Genomic DNA, 20,378 nt, shown 5'->3' with positions numbered 1-20,378 from the left:
CTTACCTTGTATATCACAATCTGTCGAAAGCATAGGACGCAACTTTGCCAGTGTGTTGTTGTGTATGTTTACAGTCAGGTTACTGATTCATGTTAGCGTGTTCATACACTCAAACACTCCCTTGTTAATCTCCCCCACACATGATGAAGTCGGTCCTGGAGGCCATCTACTGATTCGGCCATCTTGTGGTTTAACACAAAGGAACAATCTTAGAGCAGCCATCTTACCTTTGTTTTCCACAAACACATACACACATTCACACACACACCTCTACACAGTGTTTGTAGGTTTGGTTAGATTTTGTGTTTGGTTTTTCGTTTTGGTATTTGTATATATATGTGTAATATACACATAGATTTGTATTTGTTCAAATAAATTCTTGTGATCACTGAATATTTTGCTGGTCTGTTAAATATTGTATGAAAGTGAATATTGCTAACCTCTCTGCTGCAGAACTCAAAATCCTTCAACTATTACTAACTATTGATAGTAATTATGATCATAATTATTAAATTAATTATTAACCAAAGTTACAAACTGATAGTTACTAAACTTTATGAGAATGATGTAATGAATTGGCTATAGGGCTAGAGTTACAGCTTTCAGCCAGAGGTTAGGGTTAGGGTTACGGTTTTTAACCAGAGGTTAGGGTTACGTTTTTTAACCAGAGATTAGGGTTAGGGTTACGGTTTTTAACCAGAGGTTAGGGTTAGGGTTACGGTTTTTAACCAGAGGTTAGGGTTATGGTTTTTAACAGAGGTTAGGGTTACGGTTTTTAACCAGAGGTTAGGGTTACGTTTTTTAACCAGAGATTAGGGTTAGGGTTACGGTTTTTAACCAGAGGTTACGGTTACATTTTTTAACCAGAGGTTAGGGTTAGGGTTACGGTTTTTAACCAGAGATTAGGGTTAGGGTTAGGGTTACATTTTTTAACCAGAGGTTAGGGTTAGGGTTACGGTTTTTAACCAGAGGTTAGGGTTAGGGTTACGGTTTTTAACCAGAAGTTAGGTTAGGGTTAGGGTTACATTTTTTAACCAGAGGTTAGGGTTAGGGTTACGTTTTTTAACCAGAGATTAGGGTTAGGGTTATGGTTTTTAACCAGAGGTTAGGGTTAGGGTTACGGTTTTTAACCAGAGATTAGGGTTAGGGTTAGGGTTACATTTTTTAACCAGAGGTTAGGGTTAGGGTTACGGTTTTCAACCAGAGGTTAGGGTTACGGTTTTTAACCAGAGGTTAGGGTTAGGGTTAGGGTTACATTTTTTAACCAGAGGTTAGGGTTAGGGTTACGGTTTTTAACAGAAGTTAGGGTTAGGGTTACATTTTTTAACCAGAGGTTAGGGTTAGGGTTACGTTCTTTAACCAGAAGTTAGGGTTAGGGTTATGGTTTTTAACCAGAGGTTAGGGTTAGGGTTAGGGTTTTTAACCAGAGGTTAGGGTTAGGGTTAGGGTTACGTTTTTTAACCAGAGGTTAGGATTAGGGTTACATTTTTTAACCAGAGATTAGGGTTAGGGTTACGGTTTTTAACCAGAGGTTAGGGTTACGTTTTTTAACCAGAGATTAGGGTTAGGGTTACGGCTTTTAACCAGAGGTTAGGGTTAGGGTTAGGGTTTTTAACCAGAGATTAGGGTTAGGGTTAGGGTTACATTTTTTAACCACAGGTTAGGGTTAAGTTTTTTAACCAGAGGTTAGGGTTAGGGTTACGTTTTTTAACCAGAGGTTAGGGTTACGGTATTTAACTAGAGATTAGGGTTAGGGTTAGGGTTACGTTTTTTAACCAGAGGTTAGGGTTAGGGTTACGTTTTTTAACCAGAGGTTAGGGTTACGGTATTTAACTAGAGGTTAGGGTTAGGGTTAGGGTTACGTTTTTTTAACCAGAGGTTAGGGTTAGGGTTATGGCTACCAGCCCCTTTTAGTTGGCATTTCTGCATAACAAAATCATTTGAGTGATAGTCATATGAAAACAGACTCAACTCAAGACTATAAAACTTTATTGATTCTGTTTTTGACAACATTTAACAAAGCACAGCAAAGATAATGACAGATGTTTGACCACTTGGAGATACATTGATATATTCTCTCTTTAATGTAGTGATGAACACATGAGGAGATATGCTTGTTAAAGGTCTCTGTGCTCATAGACGACATCGCTGACTGTAGGCAATGTCTCTCTTCATGCCGAACGTCTCTCCCATCATGGACCATGTCTCTGCGATCGTAACTCTTCAGGTGATGCAGTCTTGTCCTCCTCTTTCTGCGGAGACAGAACATGTTAATCACAGAAACTGTCCAAAGCTTCAAGTCTGGAAACTTTGTTACAAATATAATTAAAGACAGTTACATTTTCCCTCACATGACTCTATTGCATATAACTTCCTATTTTTCTTGCTTATAAAATTACAAATTAACTGTTACATTTGTGAGACACTACGTTTTCTGACATTGATCACACAGTATACTATGACATTTTTTGACCATTTTTCATGTCTTACTATACTATGACATTTTTTGACCATTTTTGACATCTTACTACACTATGACATTTTTTTACCATTTTTCATGCCTTACTATACTATGACATTTTTTGACCATTTTTCATATCTTACTATACTATGACATTTTTTGACCATTTTTCATGTCTTACTATACTATGACATTTTTTGATGGTTTTTGACATCTTACTATACTATGACATTTTTTGATGGTTTTTGACATCTTACTATACTATGACATTTTTTGACCATTTTTCATGTGTTACTATACTATGACATTTTTTGACCATTTTTGACATCTTACTATACTATGACATTTTTTGACTATTTTTCATGCCTTACTATACTATGACATTTTTTGACCATTTTTCATATCTTACTATACTATGACATTTTTTGACCACTGTTCATGTCTTACTATACTATGAAATTTTTTGACCATTTTTCATGTCTTACTATACTATGACATTTATTGATGGTTTTTGACATCTTACTATACTATGACATTTTTTGATGGTTTTTGACATCTTACTACACTATGACATTTTTTGACCATTTTTCATGCCTTACTATACTATGACATTTTTTGACCATTTTTGACATCTTACTATAATATGACATTTTTTGACCATTTTTCATATCTTACTATATTATGACATTTTTTGACCATTTTTCATGTCTTACTATACTATGACATTTTTTGACCATTTTTGACATCTTACTATACTATGACATTTTTTGATGGTTTTTGACATCTTACCATACTATGATATTTTTTGATGGTTTTTGACACCTTACTATACTATGACATTTTTTGACCATTTTTCATGTCTTACTATACTATGACATTTTTTGACCATTTTTCATGTCTTACTATACTATGACATTTTTTGATGGTTTTTGACATCTTACTATACTATGACATTTTTTGATGGTTTTTGACATCTTACTACACTATGACATTTTTTGACCATTTTTCATATCTTACTATACTATGACATTTTTTGACCATTTTTCATGTCTTACTATACTATGACATTTTTTGACCATTTTTGACATCTTACTATACTATGACATTTTTTGACTATTTTTCATGCCTTACTATACTATGACATTTTTTGACCACTGTTCATGTCTTACTATACTATGAAATTTTTTGACCATTTTTCATGTGTTACTATACTATGACATTTTTTGATGGTTTTTGACATCTTACTACACTATGACATTTTTTGACCATTTTTCATATCTTACTATACTATGACATTTTTTGACTATTTTTCATGCCTTACTATACTATGACATTTTTTGACCATTTTTGACATCTTACTATAATATGACATTTTTTGACCATTTTTCATATCTTACTATATTATGACATTTTTTGACCATTTTTCATGTCTTACTATACTATGACATTTTTTGACCATTTTTGACATCTTACTATAATATGACATTTTTTGACCATTTTTCATGCCTTACTATACTATGACATTTTTTGACCATTTTTCATATCTTACTATACTATGACATTTTTTGACCATTTTTCATGTCTTACTATACTATGACATTTTTTGATGGTTTTTGACATCTTACTATACTATGACATTTTTTGACCATTTTTCATATCTTACTATACTATGACATTTTTTGACCATTTTTGACATCTTACTATACTATGACATTTTTTGACCATTTTTCATGCCTTACTATATTATGACATTTTTGGACCATTTTTCATGTCTTACTATACTATGACATTTTTTGACCATTTTTCATGTCTTACTATACTATGACATTTTTTGATGGTTTTTGACATCTTACTATACTATGACATTTTTTGATGGTTTTTGACATCTTACTATACTATGAAATTTTTTGACCATTTTTGACATCTTACTATACTATGACATTTTTGATGGTTTTTGACATCTTATTATACTATGACATTTTTTAATGGTTTTTGACATCTTACTATACTATGACATTTTTTGATGGTTTTTGACATCTTACTATACTATGATATTTTTTGATGGTTTTTGACACCTTACTATACTATGACATTTTTTGATGGTTTTTGACATCTTACTATACTATGATATTTTTTGATGGTTTTTGACACCTTACTATACTATGACATTTTTTGACCGTTTTTCATGTCTTACTATACTATGACATTTTTTGACCATTTTTCATGTATTACTATACTATGACATTTTTTGACCATTTTTCATGTATTACTATATTATGACATTTTTTGACCATTTTTCATGCCTTACTATACTATGACATTTTTTGAGCATTTTTCATGTCTTACTATACTATGACATTTTTTAATGGTTTTTGACATCTTACTATACTATGACATTTTTTGACCACTTTTCATGTCTTACTATACTATGACATTTTTTGACCATTTTTCATGTCTTACTATACTATGACATTTTTTGATGGTTTTTGACATCTTACTATAATGACATTTTTTGACCACTTTTCATGTCTATGACATTTTTTGACCATTTTTCATATCTTACTATACTATGACATTTTTTGATGGTTTTTGACATCTTACTATACTATGACATTTTTTGGCCATTTTTCATGTGTTACTATACTATGACATTTTTTGACCATTTTTCAATATCTTTCTACACTATGACATTTTTTCATGGTTTTCTGACTCCTTGCTATAGTATAACATTTTTTGACCATTTTTATACCTTAAAATACTATTACAAGTTTTGACATCTTACTACACTATGACATTTTTTGACCATTTTTCATGCCTTACTATACTATGACATTTTTTGACCATTTTTCATGTCTTACTATACTATGACATTTTTTGATGGTTTTTGACATCTTACTATACTATGACATTTTTTGATGGTTTTTGACATCTTACTACACTATGACATTTTTTGACCATTTTTCATGTCTTACTATACTATGACATTTTTTGATGGTTTTTGACATCTTACTATACTATGACATTTTTTGACCATTTTTCATGTCTTACTATACTATGACATTTTTTGATGGTTTTTGACATCTTACTATACTATGACATTTTTTGACCATTTTTCATATCTTACTATACTATGAAATTTTTTGACCATTTTTGACATCTTACTATACTATGACATTTTTTGACCATTTTTCATGCCTTACTATACTATGACATTTTTTGATGGTTTTTGACATCTTACTATACTATGACATTTTTTGACCACTTTTCATGCCTTACTATATTATGACATTTTTGGACCATTTTTCATGTCTTACTATACTATGACATTTTTTGACTATTTTTCATGTCTTACTATACTATGACATTTTTTGATGGTTTTTGACATCTTACTATACTATGACATTTTTTGATGGTTTTTGACATCTTACTATACTATGACGTTTTTGATGGTTTTTGACATCTTACTATACTATGACATTTTTTAATGGTTTTTGACATCTTACTATACTATGACATTTTTTGACCACTTTTCATGTCTTACTATACTATGACATTTTTTGACCATTTTTCATGTCTCACTATACTATGACATTTTTTGATGGTTTTTGACATCTTACTATAATATGACATTTTTTGACCACTTTTCATGTCTATGACATTTTTTGACCATTTTTCATATCTTACTATACTATGACATTTTTTGATGGTTTTTGACATCTTACTATACTATGACATTTTTTGGCCATTTTTCATGTGTTACTATACTATGACATTTTTTGACCATTTTTCAATATCTTTCTACACTATGCCATTTTTTCATGGTTTTCTGACTCCTTGCTATAGTATAACATTTTTTGACCATTTTTATACCTTAAAATACTATTACAAGTTTTGACATCTTACTACACTATGACATTTTTTGACCATTTTTGACATCTTACTATATTATGACATGTTTTGACCATTTTTGACACCTTACAATACTATGATTTTTTTGGCCATTTTTCATATCTTAATATACCATGACATTTTTTGATCCACATCGTAATTACAAATACTTTTACATTACCAGATTACTTCTATTATTACACTTTTCTGATATACTGAATACTGAACATAAACAATTTAATGTCCATGCTCTGTGTTGGACAGTTGATGTAAAGCTGTTAGTGAATTACCTGGAGGCCTCTGTCCTGGTCTCAAAAAACTTCTTCATTGTACGAAGACTCTCTGTGATTGTGGACTACGTCTCTGTGATCGCGGACAGTGTCTCTGAGATTATGGACAAAGTCTCTGCGATCATGGACAATGTCTTTGTGATCGTGGACGATGTCTCTGAGATCATAGACGCTGTCTCTGTAATCGTCAACAAATATCTCCATGATCGCGGTCATGCCGTCGAATCGAGGAACCACAGTGTCACTACCGATTCTTGCGCAGAGCTCTGCGAAGCATGGGACAATGTCTCTGATCATGGACAACGCCTCTCTCATCTTTGACAAGGTCTCTGCAATCATGGACAACGTCTCTGATCGTGGACGATGTCTCCCTCATCCTCAACAATGTCTCTCCGATCATGGACCATGTCTCTGTGATCGCGGATGTCTCTGCGATTGTGGACTACGTCTCTGCGATCGCGGACAATGTCTCTGAGATTATGGACAAAGTCTCTGCGATCATTGACAATGTCTCTGAACGCCGGCAGTGCCGACTAATCGGGGACCGAGTCACCACGAGTCATGGACAATGTCTCTGATCGTGGACGATGTCTCCCTCATCCTCAACAATGTCTCTCCGATCATGGATGATGTTGTGGACGAAGTGGTGACACCTGGAGGAAATCATAGAGAAACATACAAAGGAAAATGATCAATACACTACTACCTATTCCACATCAACAGTTTAACCATGAAAACACAAAGAAATATTCAACATTTCAGCTATGCCTTACTATAATATGACATTTTTTTGACATTTTCCTGCCTTACTTTATTATGACATTTTTGACCTCAGACTATGACATTCATGATATCTTACTATAATGTGTCATTTTTACTTCTATTTTGGATTACTATCACTTCTGCATTGCCTTTATGTTACAGATTAGTTTTACCTTGAACATTAGATTACTTTTACCATTACATATTACAGTACTTTCCTTTTTACATATTTGAAATTTACAGATAACTTTTACTGTTGCAAACTACACCTAGTATCAGATTACTTTGACTATTACATCTTACTTCTGATACTGATAATTACTTTTGCACAATACTTTTATTTTTATTAATATAGGTTACTTTATTTTTACATTGCATATTACTTTTATTAAATAATGAATACTGAACATAAACAATTTAATGTCAGTGCTCTGTGTTGGACAGTTGATGTAAATCTGTTTGTCAGTTACCTGGAGGCCTCTGTCCTGGTCTCAAAGAACTTCATCTTACGATGTCTCTCTGTGATCGTGGACTACGTCTCTGTGATCGCGGACAGTGTCTCTGAGATTATGGACAAAGTCTCTGTGATCATGGACAATGTCTTTGTGATCGTGGACGATGTCTCTGAGATCATAGACGCTGTCTCTGTAATCGTCAACAAATGTCTCCATGATCGCGGTCATGCCGTCGAATCGAGGAACCACAGTGTCACTACCGATTCTTGCGCAGAGCTCTGCGAAGCATGGGACAATGTCTCTGATCATGGACAACGCCTCTCTCATCTTTGACAAGGTCTCTGCAATCATGGACAACGTCTCTGATCGTGGACGATGTCTCCCTCATCCTCAACAATGTCTCTCCGATCATGGACCATGTCTCTGTGATCGTGGATGTCTCTGCGATTGTGGACTACGTCTCTGTGATCGCGGACAATGTCTCTGAGATTATGGACAAAGTCTCTGCGATCATCGACAATGTCTCTGAACGCCGGCAGTGCCGACTAATCGGGGACCGAGTCACCACGAGTCATGGACAATGTCTCTGATCGTGGACGATGTCTCCCTCATCCTCAACAATGTCTCTCCGATCATGGATGATGTTGTGGACGAAGTGGTGACACCTGGAGGAAATCATAGAGAAACATACAAAGGAAAATGATCAATACACTACTACCTATTCCACATCAACAGTTTAACCATGAAAACACAAAGAAATATTCAACATTTCAGCTATGCCTTACTATAATATGACATTTTTTTGACATTTTCCTGCCTTACTTTATTATGACATTTTTGACCTCAGACTATGACATTCATGATATCTTACTATAATGTGTCATTTTTACTTCTATTTTGGATTACTATCACTTCTGCATTGCCTTTATGTTACAGATTAGTTTTACCTTGAACATTAGATTACTTTTACCATTACATATTACAGTACTTTCCTTTTTACATATTTGAAATTTACAGATAACTTTTACTGTTGCAAACTACACCTAGTATCAGATTACTTTGACTATTACATCTTACTTCTGATACTGATAATTACTTTTACACAATACTTTTATTTTTATTAATATAGGTTACTTTATTTTTACATTGCATATTACTTTTATTAAATAATGAATACTGAACATAAACAATTTAATGTCAGTGCTCTGTGTTGGACAGTTGATGTAAATCTGTTTGTCAGTTACCTGGAGGCCTCTGTCCTGGTCTCAAAGAACTTCATATTACGATGTCTCTCTGTGATCGTGGACTACGTCTCTGTGATCGCGGACAGTGTCTCTGAGATTATGGACAAAGTCTCTGTGATCATGGACAATGTCTTTGTGATCGTGGACGATGTCTCTGAGATCATAGACGCTGTCTCTGTAATCGTCAACAAATATCTCCATGATCGCGGTCATGCCGTCGAATCGAGGAACCACAGTGTCACTACCGATTCTTGCGCAGAGCTCTGCGAAGCATGGGACAATGTCTCTGATCATGGACAACGCCTCTCTCATCTTTGACAAGGTCTCTGCAATCATGGACAACGTCTCTGATCGTGGACGATGTCTCCCTCATCCTCAACAATGTCTCTCCGATCATGGACCATGTCTCTGTGATCGTGGATGTCTCTGCGATCGCGGACAATGTCTCTGAGATTATGGACAAAGTCTCTGCGATCATCGACAATGTCTCTGAACGCCGGCAGTGCCGACTAATCGGGGACCGAGTCACCACGAGTCATGGACAATGTCTCTGATCGTGGACGATGTCTCCCTCATCCTCAACAATGTCTCTCCGATCATGGATGATGTTGTGGACGAAGTGGTGACACCTGGAGGAAATCATAGAGAAACATACAAAGGAAAATGATCAATACACTACTACCTATTCCACATCAACAGTTTAACCATGAAAACACAAAGAAATATTCAACATTTCAGCTATGCCTTACTATAATATGACATTTTTTTGACATTTTCCTGCCTTACTTTATTATGACATTTTTGACCTCAGACTATGACATTCATGATATCTTACTATAATGTGTCATTTTTACTTCTATTTTGGATTACTATCACTTCTGCATTGCCTTTATGTTACAGATTAGTTTTACCTTGAACATTAGATTACTTTTACCATTACATATTACAGTACTTTCCTTTTTACATATTTGAAATTTACAGATAACTTTTACTGTTGCAAACTACACCTAGTATCAGATTACTTTGACTATTACATCTTACTTCTGATACTGATAATTACTTTTACACAATACTTTTATTTTTATTAATATAGGTTACTTTATTTTTACATTGCATATTACTTTTATTAAATAATGAATACTGAACATAAACAATTTAATGTCAGTGCTCTGTGTTGGACAGTTGATGTAAATCTGTTTGTCAGTTACCTGGAGGCCTCTGTCCTGGTCTCAAAGAACTTCATATTACGATGTCTCTCTGTGATCGTGGACTACGTCTCTGTGATCGCGGACAGTGTCTCTGAGATTATGGACAAAGTCTCTGTGATCATGGACAATGTCTTTGTGATCGTGGACGATGTCTCTGAGATCATAGACGCTGTCTCTGTAATCGTCAACAAATATCTCCATGATCGCGGTCATGCCGTCGAATCGAGGAACCACAGTGTCACTACCGATTCTTGCGCAGAGCTCTGCGAAGCATGGGACAATGTCTCTGATCATGGACAACGCCTCTCTCATCTTTGACAAGGTCTCTGCAATCATGGACAACGTCTCTGATCGTGGACGATGTCTCCCTCATCCTCAACAATGTCTCTCCGATCATGGACCATGTCTCTGTGATCGTGGATGTCTCTGCGATTGTGGACTACGTCTCTGCGATCGCGGACAATGTCTCTGAGATTATGGACAAAGTCTCTGCGATCATTGACAATGTCTCTGAACGCCGGCAGTGCCGACTAATCGGGGACCGAGTCACCACGAGTCATGGACAATGTCTCTGATCGTGGACGATGTCTCCCTCATCTTCAACAATGTCTCTCCGATCATGGATGATGTTGTGGACGAAGTGGTGACACCTGGAGGAAATCATAGAGAAACATACAAAGGAAAATGATCAATACACTACTACCTATTCCACATCAACAGTTTAACCATGAAAACACAAAGAAATATTCAACATTTCAGCTATGCCTTACTATAATATGACATTTTTTTGACATTTTCCTGCCTTACTTTATTATGACATTTTTGACCTCAGACTATGACATTCATGATATCTTACTATAATGTGTCATTTTTACTTCTATTTTGGATTACTATCACTTCTGCATTGCCTTTATGTTACAGATTAGTTTTACCTTGAACATTAGATTACTTTTACCATTACATATTACAGTACGTTCCTTTTTACATATTTGAAATTTACAGATAACTTTTACTGTTGCAAACTACACCTAGTATCAGATTACTTTGACTATTACATCTTACTTCTGATACTGATAATTACTTTTACACAATACTTTTATTTTTATTAATATAGGTTACTTTATTTTTACATTGCATATTACTTTTATTAAATAATGAATACTGAACATAAACAATTTAATGTCAGTGCTCTGTGTTGGACAGTTGATGTAAATCTGTTTGTCAGTTACCTGGAGGCCTCTGTCCTGGTCTCAAAGAACTTCATCTTACGATGTCCCTCTGTGATCGTGGACTACGTCTCTGTGATCGCGGACAGTGTCTCTGAGATTATGGACAAAGTCTCTGCGATCATGGACAATGTCTTTGTGATCGTGGACGATGTCTCTGAGATCATAGACGCTGTCTCTGTAATCGTCGACAAATGTCTCCATGATCGCGGTCATGCCGTCGAATCGAGGAACCACAGTGTCACTACCGATTCTTGCGCAGAGCTCTGCGAAGCATGGGACAATGTCTCTGATCATGGACAACGCCTCTCTCATCTTTGACAAGGTCTCTGCAATCATGGACAACGTCTCTGATCGTGGACGATGTCTCCCTCATCCTCAACAATGTCTCTCCGATCATGGACCATGTCTCTGTGATCGTGGATGTCTCTGCGATTGTGGACTACATCTCTGCGATCGCGGACAATGTCTCTGAGATTATGGACAAAGTCTCTGCGATCATTGACAATGTCTCTGAACGCCGGCAGTGCCGACTAATCGGGGACCGAGTCACCACGAGTCATGGACAATGTCTCTGATCGTGGACGATGTCTCCCTCATCCTCAACAATGTCTCTCCGATCATGGACCATGTCTCTCCGATCATGGATGATGTCGTGGACGAAGTGGTGACACCTGGAGGAAATCATAGAGAAACATACAAAGGAAAATGACTATGTAAATCTTCTGGAGGTCTCTCTATCTGTAACAACCATTAGAGGAGTGTTTAAACTAAGACTGACCTTCTGTAAATCTTCATGTCAGTCTCTTCTCTCTGTGATTTGCTGGTTGAAGTTCCTGTGGAGAAAGATCAGAAACAACAAACTTTATATGAAATTTAATTTAATATGAAACTGTGACTGCTGAAACCATCAAAACAAAAGCAAAGATGGTTTCTGGGTATTAAAGTTCAAACTATCAAAAGATGGAAAAATACAAGCAGGAAGAGAAATAAACACTAAATCCACAAAGAGGACCAGGTTGTTTCTTCAGTCCTGAGATTACTTCTATCATTACAGATTACTTCCAATGTAACAGATCATTTCTATTATTACAGGTTACCTCTGTTTCTACAGATTACTCAGAACATTACAGATTACTTCTAATATGACTTCTAACATTAGAAATCACTTCTCCTATTACTTTCCTATTATATTCTTATGGATTACTTCTATAATCATTCTATCATTACACATTGCTTCTAATTGTTAGCGATTACTCCTACCATTTTAGATTAGTTCTTGCAGATTACTTACTATCATTACAGCTGAGTGTCACAATCCTTTTTATTTAAACAAGCTGAGCTAAAGTAACTAGCTACCTGTTTGTGAGAGCAGGTAACTGATAACTGTTAACTGACCTCGTAGAGAAAAGCAAATTAAAAACTTTTCGCTTGCAAGGCTTAAATTGAACCTTTTACATCCCAGTTTTGATGTAATGACTTGTAACAGTCACCTCACCTGATACGTGGAGAGACAGGGAATTAAAATCTAGTTATCGAGCCTGCGTTTAAATCACCCCAGACAAATGACTGATCTCTAGTATAAACAACAGGTGGTCAATGGATGGCCACGGACAGATCACTACCACTGAGTTTTCACGTCAATATATCTCGAAAACAGGGAGAAACTGAGACGCTAAACCGCCACGATGAAACAAAAATGGCCGCAAAGAAATGAACAGGAACAAGACAAAACTGGAAAGACACACGAAGAGACGCGACACGATGCAAAACAATAACAACGAGACACAAAGCTAACAATATATAGATGTAAAGCAACCTGGTAAATATACAGAATGATACACAAAGACGGAAAATGTCCACAAAAGAACAAAACCTATGACGCAAACTGACCAGAGAGAAACACAAATGATAATAGCAAGACTTGTGATAACATCTTCCACATAAGGAGCCCACAACTCATGTCAGTCACAGACACACAAACACACTCTAACTCACGCATTAAAAACGTCTGAAAATGGAAAGAACACCGTAAAATAAAGAGCTAACTTTAAGGCTAATGCTAACACTCCCCGCTCATTAGCTCGTTAGCCTTACCTTGGCCGCAGGTGTGCTCAGCGTCCAAGCCTCGCTCGTGTTCGACAAAAACCGCTCCAAAGCTTCTTGTAGCTGTGTAATGGTTTCTCACAGTGCTAAGAAACTAAAGCGACGACTCTGACGCTGGTTTTATTCCGTGTTTTTCACTCGTCTTTCCAACTTTGTTTGTCCGCCATTCTGCTCCGTGCTGCGTAGTTCACGGCCAATGACGACAGACGCTAGACAACGCCAACAGACAAAACGCTGATTGGTCGACTGACTCGGCTCCGCCTATGACGGTTTCTGATTGGCCGAATCAGCGGAAGTTGTTCAATCTGAGTGAGAGCAGTGAAAGCCAAGCTTTTACTGCGACAGGAAGTCGATGGCGCGGTGTTTTAGAAGCACAGAGCAGAACCAATACATTTAGTTATAAACTGGGCTCCTACAAACACGAATAAATAATTCATATCACAAATAGTTTCATTCATCAACACGTTCAATCTGAAGAAAACGTCGCCCCGCTTGCGTCATGACGTCACAGCCGACATAAATACTACTTCCGGGTCCAAGTTCACCGAAGTTCGTCTTTTTCAAGATGCCGCAGTGCTGTGTGCCGCTTTGTTTAAACAGATCTGAGTTCAAAAAACATATGAAGCTGTCTTTCTACCGCTTCCCCTGCGACGAGAAAGAGAAAAAGAAATGGCTGCAGTTGATAAGGTAAGTTTCAGTTCTTAAACGAATGACGAAAAACAAGTTTTACGCCAGCGGGTGCTAACGTTAGCTAGCGAAGGTTAGCTAACTAAAAGCCGGCGCCCAGGTATAAGCGGTGGGTTTTACAGGGTGTTTCTTGCTGTGAAATCTTCGTGGCTTAAGTTGTCAGTCATTTTCTGTGCTGCCCGAAAATATCTAGATTTAACCATCTATCTTAGTTTGTTCACCTTAGCTGGGCAGCATGTTATTACTTTGACTGCTTCGTTGTGATTGTTGTACACATGTCCAACAGAGAGCTTAAACTATAATAATCAATTACTTTGTTTTTTAGGCGTGAGAACTACACCCCAAATTGCCACTCGAGGGTTTGCAGTTGGCACTTCGCCGATGGTAAAGCTGCCGGACCGACGCGATTCGCATGGAGCGAGGGAATGACTTTACAGGTCAGGGACCGGAGGAAGAAGAAACCAATGGTTCCCGTACGTGCTGAGGACGAGGGTGCAGATAGCCATGCTGCAGCTGCACAGACCCCCAGCACTTTATCCTTCAGTCAGATTTCCTCTGATCCTGTTAAAGTCCAGTATCTCACAGGACTACCTGACGCTGCCACTGTCCTGTTTTTGGAGGCGCTTCTTTCCAGATTCGAGCTACGGTATCACTATGATTGGACTGTACAGTGTGTCCCCCTGGTTGATCAACTGCTCCTGACTTTAATGAGACTCAAGCTTAACTACCGCCACACAGACCTTGGAATAAAGTTTAACTGCAGCAAAGCCACCGTAGTGAACACCTTCACCACCATCATCCAAGCGCTGTACGACATCTTGTACGTCGGCATGCTGGAGAACAACATCCCCTCCACAGCCAAGAACCAGACATCACTACCAGACTGCTTCAAACCCTTCCCCAGCTGCAGGATAGTGCTCAACTGCATAAAGGTTTCAGTCTGTAACAGAGAGACACTCGCTGCACAGGGTCGTTTCGACAATCAGAGCAAAAGAAGGACCACTCTGAAGGCTCTGGTCGGTGCCGCTCCCAATGGAGTGATCACCTTCATCAGTGACCTGTACGGTGAAAGCGTCTCAGACAGGGAAATAACAGCCGACTGTGGAATTCTCCAGCACCTACGACCAGGTGACACGGTTATGGCAGACGAGGGCTTCGCAATTCTACCAGAGGGAGTTTCTCTGAACGTCTCGTCCTCCGTCGTCGGCGGACAGTTCACTCAGAACAACAACAGACTCATCTCACAGGCCAGGAGTCGTGTGCAGCGTTCCATTCAGAGGCTGAAGTTGTTCTCCATTTTGGACCACATCCCATTTCACTTCAAAAGACACATGAACAAGATACTGAAAGTGTGTGTGTGTCTCACAAATTTACAAACACCTATTCTCAGCGACAGTGGATGAATTCACTGATCACCAGTGTGTGTGTGTTGTACATAGTTTGTGTTGTGGATAAAAAAAAAAGTGAAATCAGATTAAAAAGTGTTAGTCTTTATATCCAGAAACATGTGACTGAAGTACAAAAAATGTCATAATGAAATCAAAGAACATCAGAACAGATCGTGAAAATCTCTGACAGAACATTTATAAAATGTTTCCAGTGTCAGTGTTAAGAAGCCATGTCAGGTCTTTGGAGTCCACACATTCAGGTGACAGCTGTTGGCTCTGGTCCTGATCTGATGAGGCAGTTAACGAGTTTGTTTTAGTGTCAGGGAACCAGACACTTCATCTAAGTCCAGAAAGAAGCTCCGACTCAGAGACCTGCGGGAGCATCTCAGTTCTCACTCGTCAGAGATCCACCGAGCAGGAACTGTCCAGTCTCCTCTGTGCTGCTGCTTCGCCCTCGGCTCAGGGAAGAGCTCCAGTCACGTCTTTAAGGAAAAAAATCTGAATCATTAAAACTTTAATACTAATTAATCTGTTCTGCTGCAGTAACAAAGTAATCATATAACTCCTCATCTTCAAAATCTAAAAAAATATACCCTGTCAATAACCGATGATTTACATTTAAAGGCAACAGTTTACCATTTACTAACTGTACTGAACTGTTATTATAAATTGATAACACTGACATAAATGTTGTTCCTCGATAGTTTATTTCTTAATTGCTGATGTTGTAAAAGTAGAAAACGGTCACTACTCCTTTCAAAGTTTGCTTTTTTGACCTGGATAATTTAGAAATTAACCTATTCAACATGTAAAAAGAGGAAAATTTTCACATTTTCATTTATATAAAGTCTGTATAAAACAACATGAATCAGGATTTACGTGTATTTATACTAAGGGAGGAGCTTTTTCTAGATTTGCGACTAATGTAAATCACTTTCACCTATCAGCCCTCAGAGTCTCCCGTCATGCTTTTGTTTTACGCTCCTTCAAATGTCCAGTATATTTTGGTGAAAACTTCCATGTTGCCCTTGAATTTATCAAGAAGAAAGTCGTTGATGTGGACCGTCATGGACGTCCTGCAGCTTTCTGATGCCATCTCTGATAAATTCAGAGATTCAGATAAATCTGTGTCTTCACAGAGGCACTTAGAACTAAACTGAAGTATAATGAAAAGTTCTAGAAACGTCTATCAGCTGCTCAGCTCTGAATCTACCTGGAGAATGTTTAATTAACCAGGTCACAAAAACAAAGTTTGAAGAGAAAAACTGATCTCTTCTGTTTATTTTAGGCACAAACAAGTCATTTTATAATCACACGAAGTTTAATTATCAGTTTACCGTTTACTAACCAGACCAGCTGATCACATGAAGAGTCCTGTCTTCAGATTGGATGAGACACATCAAACGTCCTGACGGGAAGAGTCTAGATTCAAAATTAAATTAAACTCTGTTCAGTTCTTTATTGTAAAAACATTCAGGCCCAACAAAATACATAAAAATAAAAAAAGAGAAGATAAACATTGCTGCTTCTTATAAAAGACAGTTATATCAGTGTTTCCACTGGTGTGACTGGTATCGTCCCAGTAAAACAAGGATCTATCAGCAGAATAAACACACAGACTTCACAGATTTAATGTCGTGTACTCGTGTTGTTTCTGGGTGATGATGGACGACACATCACACAGACAGAGGCTGAGGTACCTGAGGTGCTTCTGGGCTCAAAATCCATCCCATCCCAGTGAAACGTCCGAGCTGAGACAGAGACTGCAGAGCCCAGTCCCGGTCCTCCTGGGTCACAGGTCTTCTGATTCCAGCTGAAACAGTAACAGGGAACTTAAATGTGGTTGGAAACCTCTTGTAGAATAATGTTGATTAAAATGATTAATTACTAAAGAGTAAAGCGACTGTGAAAAGGTTCACAGGAGGTCAGATACCAACAGCTCCTGCGTCCTGCTCTGTAAAATCGCTAATTTTGTCAGTGGAGTCTGGTACAGTGATGTTTCTGGTTACACAAACAGGATGTTAGTCTTTAATAAAAATCTTCGTGTCTGTAGTCCTCATCTTGTTTGTTACCTGTGTGTTGCATGGCCATCTTTATCCGGCTTTTCGCCAGCGTCACGAAGCAGCCGCTCGTCTCTCTGGTCACACCGTCTCCTGTTCTGATATCACAGGTCTGCACCATGATGGGACCGGACCGCGACCTCAGACGGACCTGGATTCTGTCCTGCATCTACACACACAAACACACAACCTGATACATACAGGTCACACTGATGTTGATCTTCTTTTTATCTTCTCTTCTTGATCGTTTACCTTTCCGGGTGCAGAAACCTCCAGTTTAGTTTCCTCCGGAGCTTTGACAACAAACAGCGTCTGGTCCTGGAAGGCTCTGACCCGGCTGATGTCCTCGTGGGTCACGTAGGCCATCGTGCAGAAGAGGTTAAAGAAAACCTTAATCTTTTCAGGGCGTAGCAGGAAGGACAAGCTGCAGACTGGGTCATGACTTAGCTAAAAGGATATGCAGAGTTTTCCGTGTCGTTGGTCGTGTTGAAAAGCTGCTGTCTGCAGGTTCTGATGATGGAGTCCAGCGTGTCCTCCACCAGCTTCAGGTTCTCCAGCTCTCTCTGTAACTTCTCTCTGTTCGTGCACAGGAACCAGCTGATCGGACTCTTCCCTCTGAATAGAGCAAGAAAACTTTTCAGTTCATTCGGCTCATACAGTGTGCGGACATCATATCTGTCTGTGTTTTAATCTTTCTGGATCAACAACCACAGATTTTAGTGAGAGGATTATCACCAAGAAATCACAGAAAAACCCAGTATCAGTCAGGATCTGATGTTCACTCACATCCACTTCACCCTGTTGGCCGAAAGCTTCTCGATGAAGCTGATGCCGTGCAGGATGTTGGTGATGTCAGAGACTCGCTGCCTGCGGGTCTGCAGCTTCGCCATCGCCTGCCTGAGGTCCAGGGAACCATCCGGCGCCGTCAGCAGCATCTCCAGGAAACGCTGCGTCAGACACCCCAGAGACATGTCTGAAAACAAAACGACACTCAGCTACAGAGGGAAGATAAAACACCAACAGCTTCAACGATTCACTGATTATCAAAAACATTGGCCCAGTCATCTTTGCTAATAAGCTAATTAATAAAATTAATTATTGTAGCTCAAGCTATAATCATAAAGATGAAATTTCATCAAATCAATCTAGTTTCTGATACTGTTCATGGTCTTTTTTTTCTGCAATTAAACATTCAGTGTATTCACAGTATTTAACTACCTTTCTATATATTTTATCTCACTGATATGAGCACAAGATGGCTTTTACTGTGAAGCAGTAACAGTTGTTTGTTGTAAAGCTACTGAGGTTCTATAACCGGACCTTGTTAGTATCACAACAAGATTTTTTACAGTGAAAACCGCTGAGAAAGTTTGCAGTTAAATGAAAGCAGCTCGAACCCTGTCTGACGGCCTTCTTGGTCCGGATCATCTCTTTGGTCTGATTCAGGATCAAACTGGAAACAAAGAGACAAGAAAACATCTTAATCTGCTGATCAAGCTCATTTAAATACACCAGTGTCACACCACAGCACCTGACACCTAACAAACAGAAACTCATTTTTACCTTGTTGATTTGGCCTCTGAGGTCTTCTTAACACCTGGATCCTGGAGTTCAGAAAGTGAAAACACCAAGTTAAAGCTGCTCTGGTCACAGGACAAATTCCAAACTGTTTTAATAAAGAAGTGACGTCAGTATCTGCACACAGACTTAATTAAGTGACTTTTAGATTAAAAATGGCAGAATGAGCTTCTCCTGACCTGCCTGGTGGTGGATTCACTGCAGGAGGTTTTGGTCCAGGAGGCTCCACAGCAGCAGGAACATCATCTCCACCTGCAGCCCACTGATCCTCCTCCTCAGATGACTCGGCTCCCCAGGGGCTGATCGTGCCCAGGTCCCCGTCCAGGCAGGGGGGCATGATGGGAATTGCGTCGGGGGTCGACCCCAGCGGAAGAGATGTCCTCTGGCAGGAAGTGGTCTTCACAGATTAGACGCCGGTCTGTCGAGTCCTGTCTCTGTCCGTCGGTCTCCCTCAGGGCTGGCCAACCACACCTGAAGAAAATGTTTTACTTCTATTAGGGGCTGCACCAGTTGTGGAATTCTGCATCAATGTTTAAATGAGCACAAATTCAAATCACTCATTCATGAGACAAACTTTAATACAACCATTTTTCATATGAGAGTCAGTATCTGTTGGTTGAGTATAGCACCACCTACTGGATCTTCTCCTGACCTGCAGCTGTTCCTGTTGTCTGAGTCTGACTGCAAATAACCAACACAACTTTTACACCACACCACAAACTGATGCTACACAACATCTCTTTTTACAGACTTTAATAGTTACTCCACCACTGGGTATCTTCTGGAGCAAATGGTAGAATGGTTATCATTGACTGATAGTGCGCGGGGGTTGAATTACTTTTTGTACCTTAAACCATATCTCAGTCTAATCTGAACACACGCATGATGCACATATTTTTAGATTCCCAGTGTGACCTGCACTTTCCGAGGATATCAATCATCTCTGATGTCAACCACAGGTAAAACGGCCATAACCACGCTTAGAAATCCCTCTAAGAAGAAGACGCTCCTTATTACTCCAGAAC

The 20,378-nt window shown here is 38.3% G+C and overlaps 2 protein-coding genes and 1 long non-coding RNA gene across 7 annotated transcripts; 1 reads left to right on the top strand and 2 right to left on the bottom strand.

The window, feature by feature from the left end:
- Positions 1–1,963: 1,963 nt before the first annotated feature.
- On the bottom strand, positions 1,964–13,825 carry LOC108874326 (uncharacterized). Of its 5 annotated transcripts, XR_007811375.1 has the most exons (8): positions 13,632–13,825; positions 12,316–12,370; positions 11,538–12,208; positions 10,309–10,958; positions 9,101–9,729; positions 7,872–8,521; positions 6,640–7,292; positions 1,964–2,252 (listed from the first exon to the last, which is right to left on the bottom strand). It is a non-coding gene; the product is annotated as an uncharacterized LOC108874326 (long non-coding RNA). The 5 variants fall into 5 exon arrangements; XR_007811377.1 differs by lacking the exon at positions 9,101–9,729; XR_007811376.1 differs by lacking the exon at positions 10,309–10,958.
- Positions 13,826–14,155: 330 nt separating this feature from the next.
- LOC108874325 (uncharacterized) lies at positions 14,156–15,730 on the top strand. Its single transcript, XM_018662750.2, has 2 exons — positions 14,156–14,327; positions 14,653–15,730. The coding sequence occupies exons 1-2, from the start codon at positions 14,206–14,208 to the stop codon at positions 15,728–15,730; spliced, it is 1,200 nt and encodes a 399-aa protein (XP_018518266.1). The 5' UTR covers positions 14,156–14,205.
- Positions 15,731–15,801: 71 nt separating this feature from the next.
- On the bottom strand, positions 15,802–19,690 carry LOC108874323 (transcription factor E2F6). The gene is made up of 10 exons (XM_051068851.1): positions 19,537–19,690; positions 19,339–19,441; positions 19,173–19,228; positions 18,562–18,748; positions 18,236–18,390; positions 18,028–18,143; positions 17,788–17,944; positions 17,416–17,528; positions 17,064–17,137; positions 15,802–16,197 (listed from the first exon to the last, which is right to left on the bottom strand). The coding sequence occupies exons 1-9, from the start codon at positions 19,688–19,690 to the stop codon at positions 17,096–17,098; spliced, it is 1,083 nt and encodes a 360-aa protein (XP_050924808.1). The 3' UTR covers positions 15,802–16,197; positions 17,064–17,095.
- Positions 19,691–20,378: the final 688 nt, after the last annotated feature.

Source organism: Lates calcarifer, unplaced genomic scaffold (genome assembly GCF_001640805.2).
Source record: "Lates calcarifer isolate ASB-BC8 unplaced genomic scaffold, TLL_Latcal_v3 _unitig_5294_quiver_1356, whole genome shotgun sequence".
Taxonomy (NCBI): domain Eukaryota; kingdom Metazoa; phylum Chordata; class Actinopteri; family Centropomidae; genus Lates; species Lates calcarifer.
The sequence above is the reverse complement of the archived record's forward strand: the minus strand, read 5'-3'. Positions and strand labels throughout refer to the sequence as shown.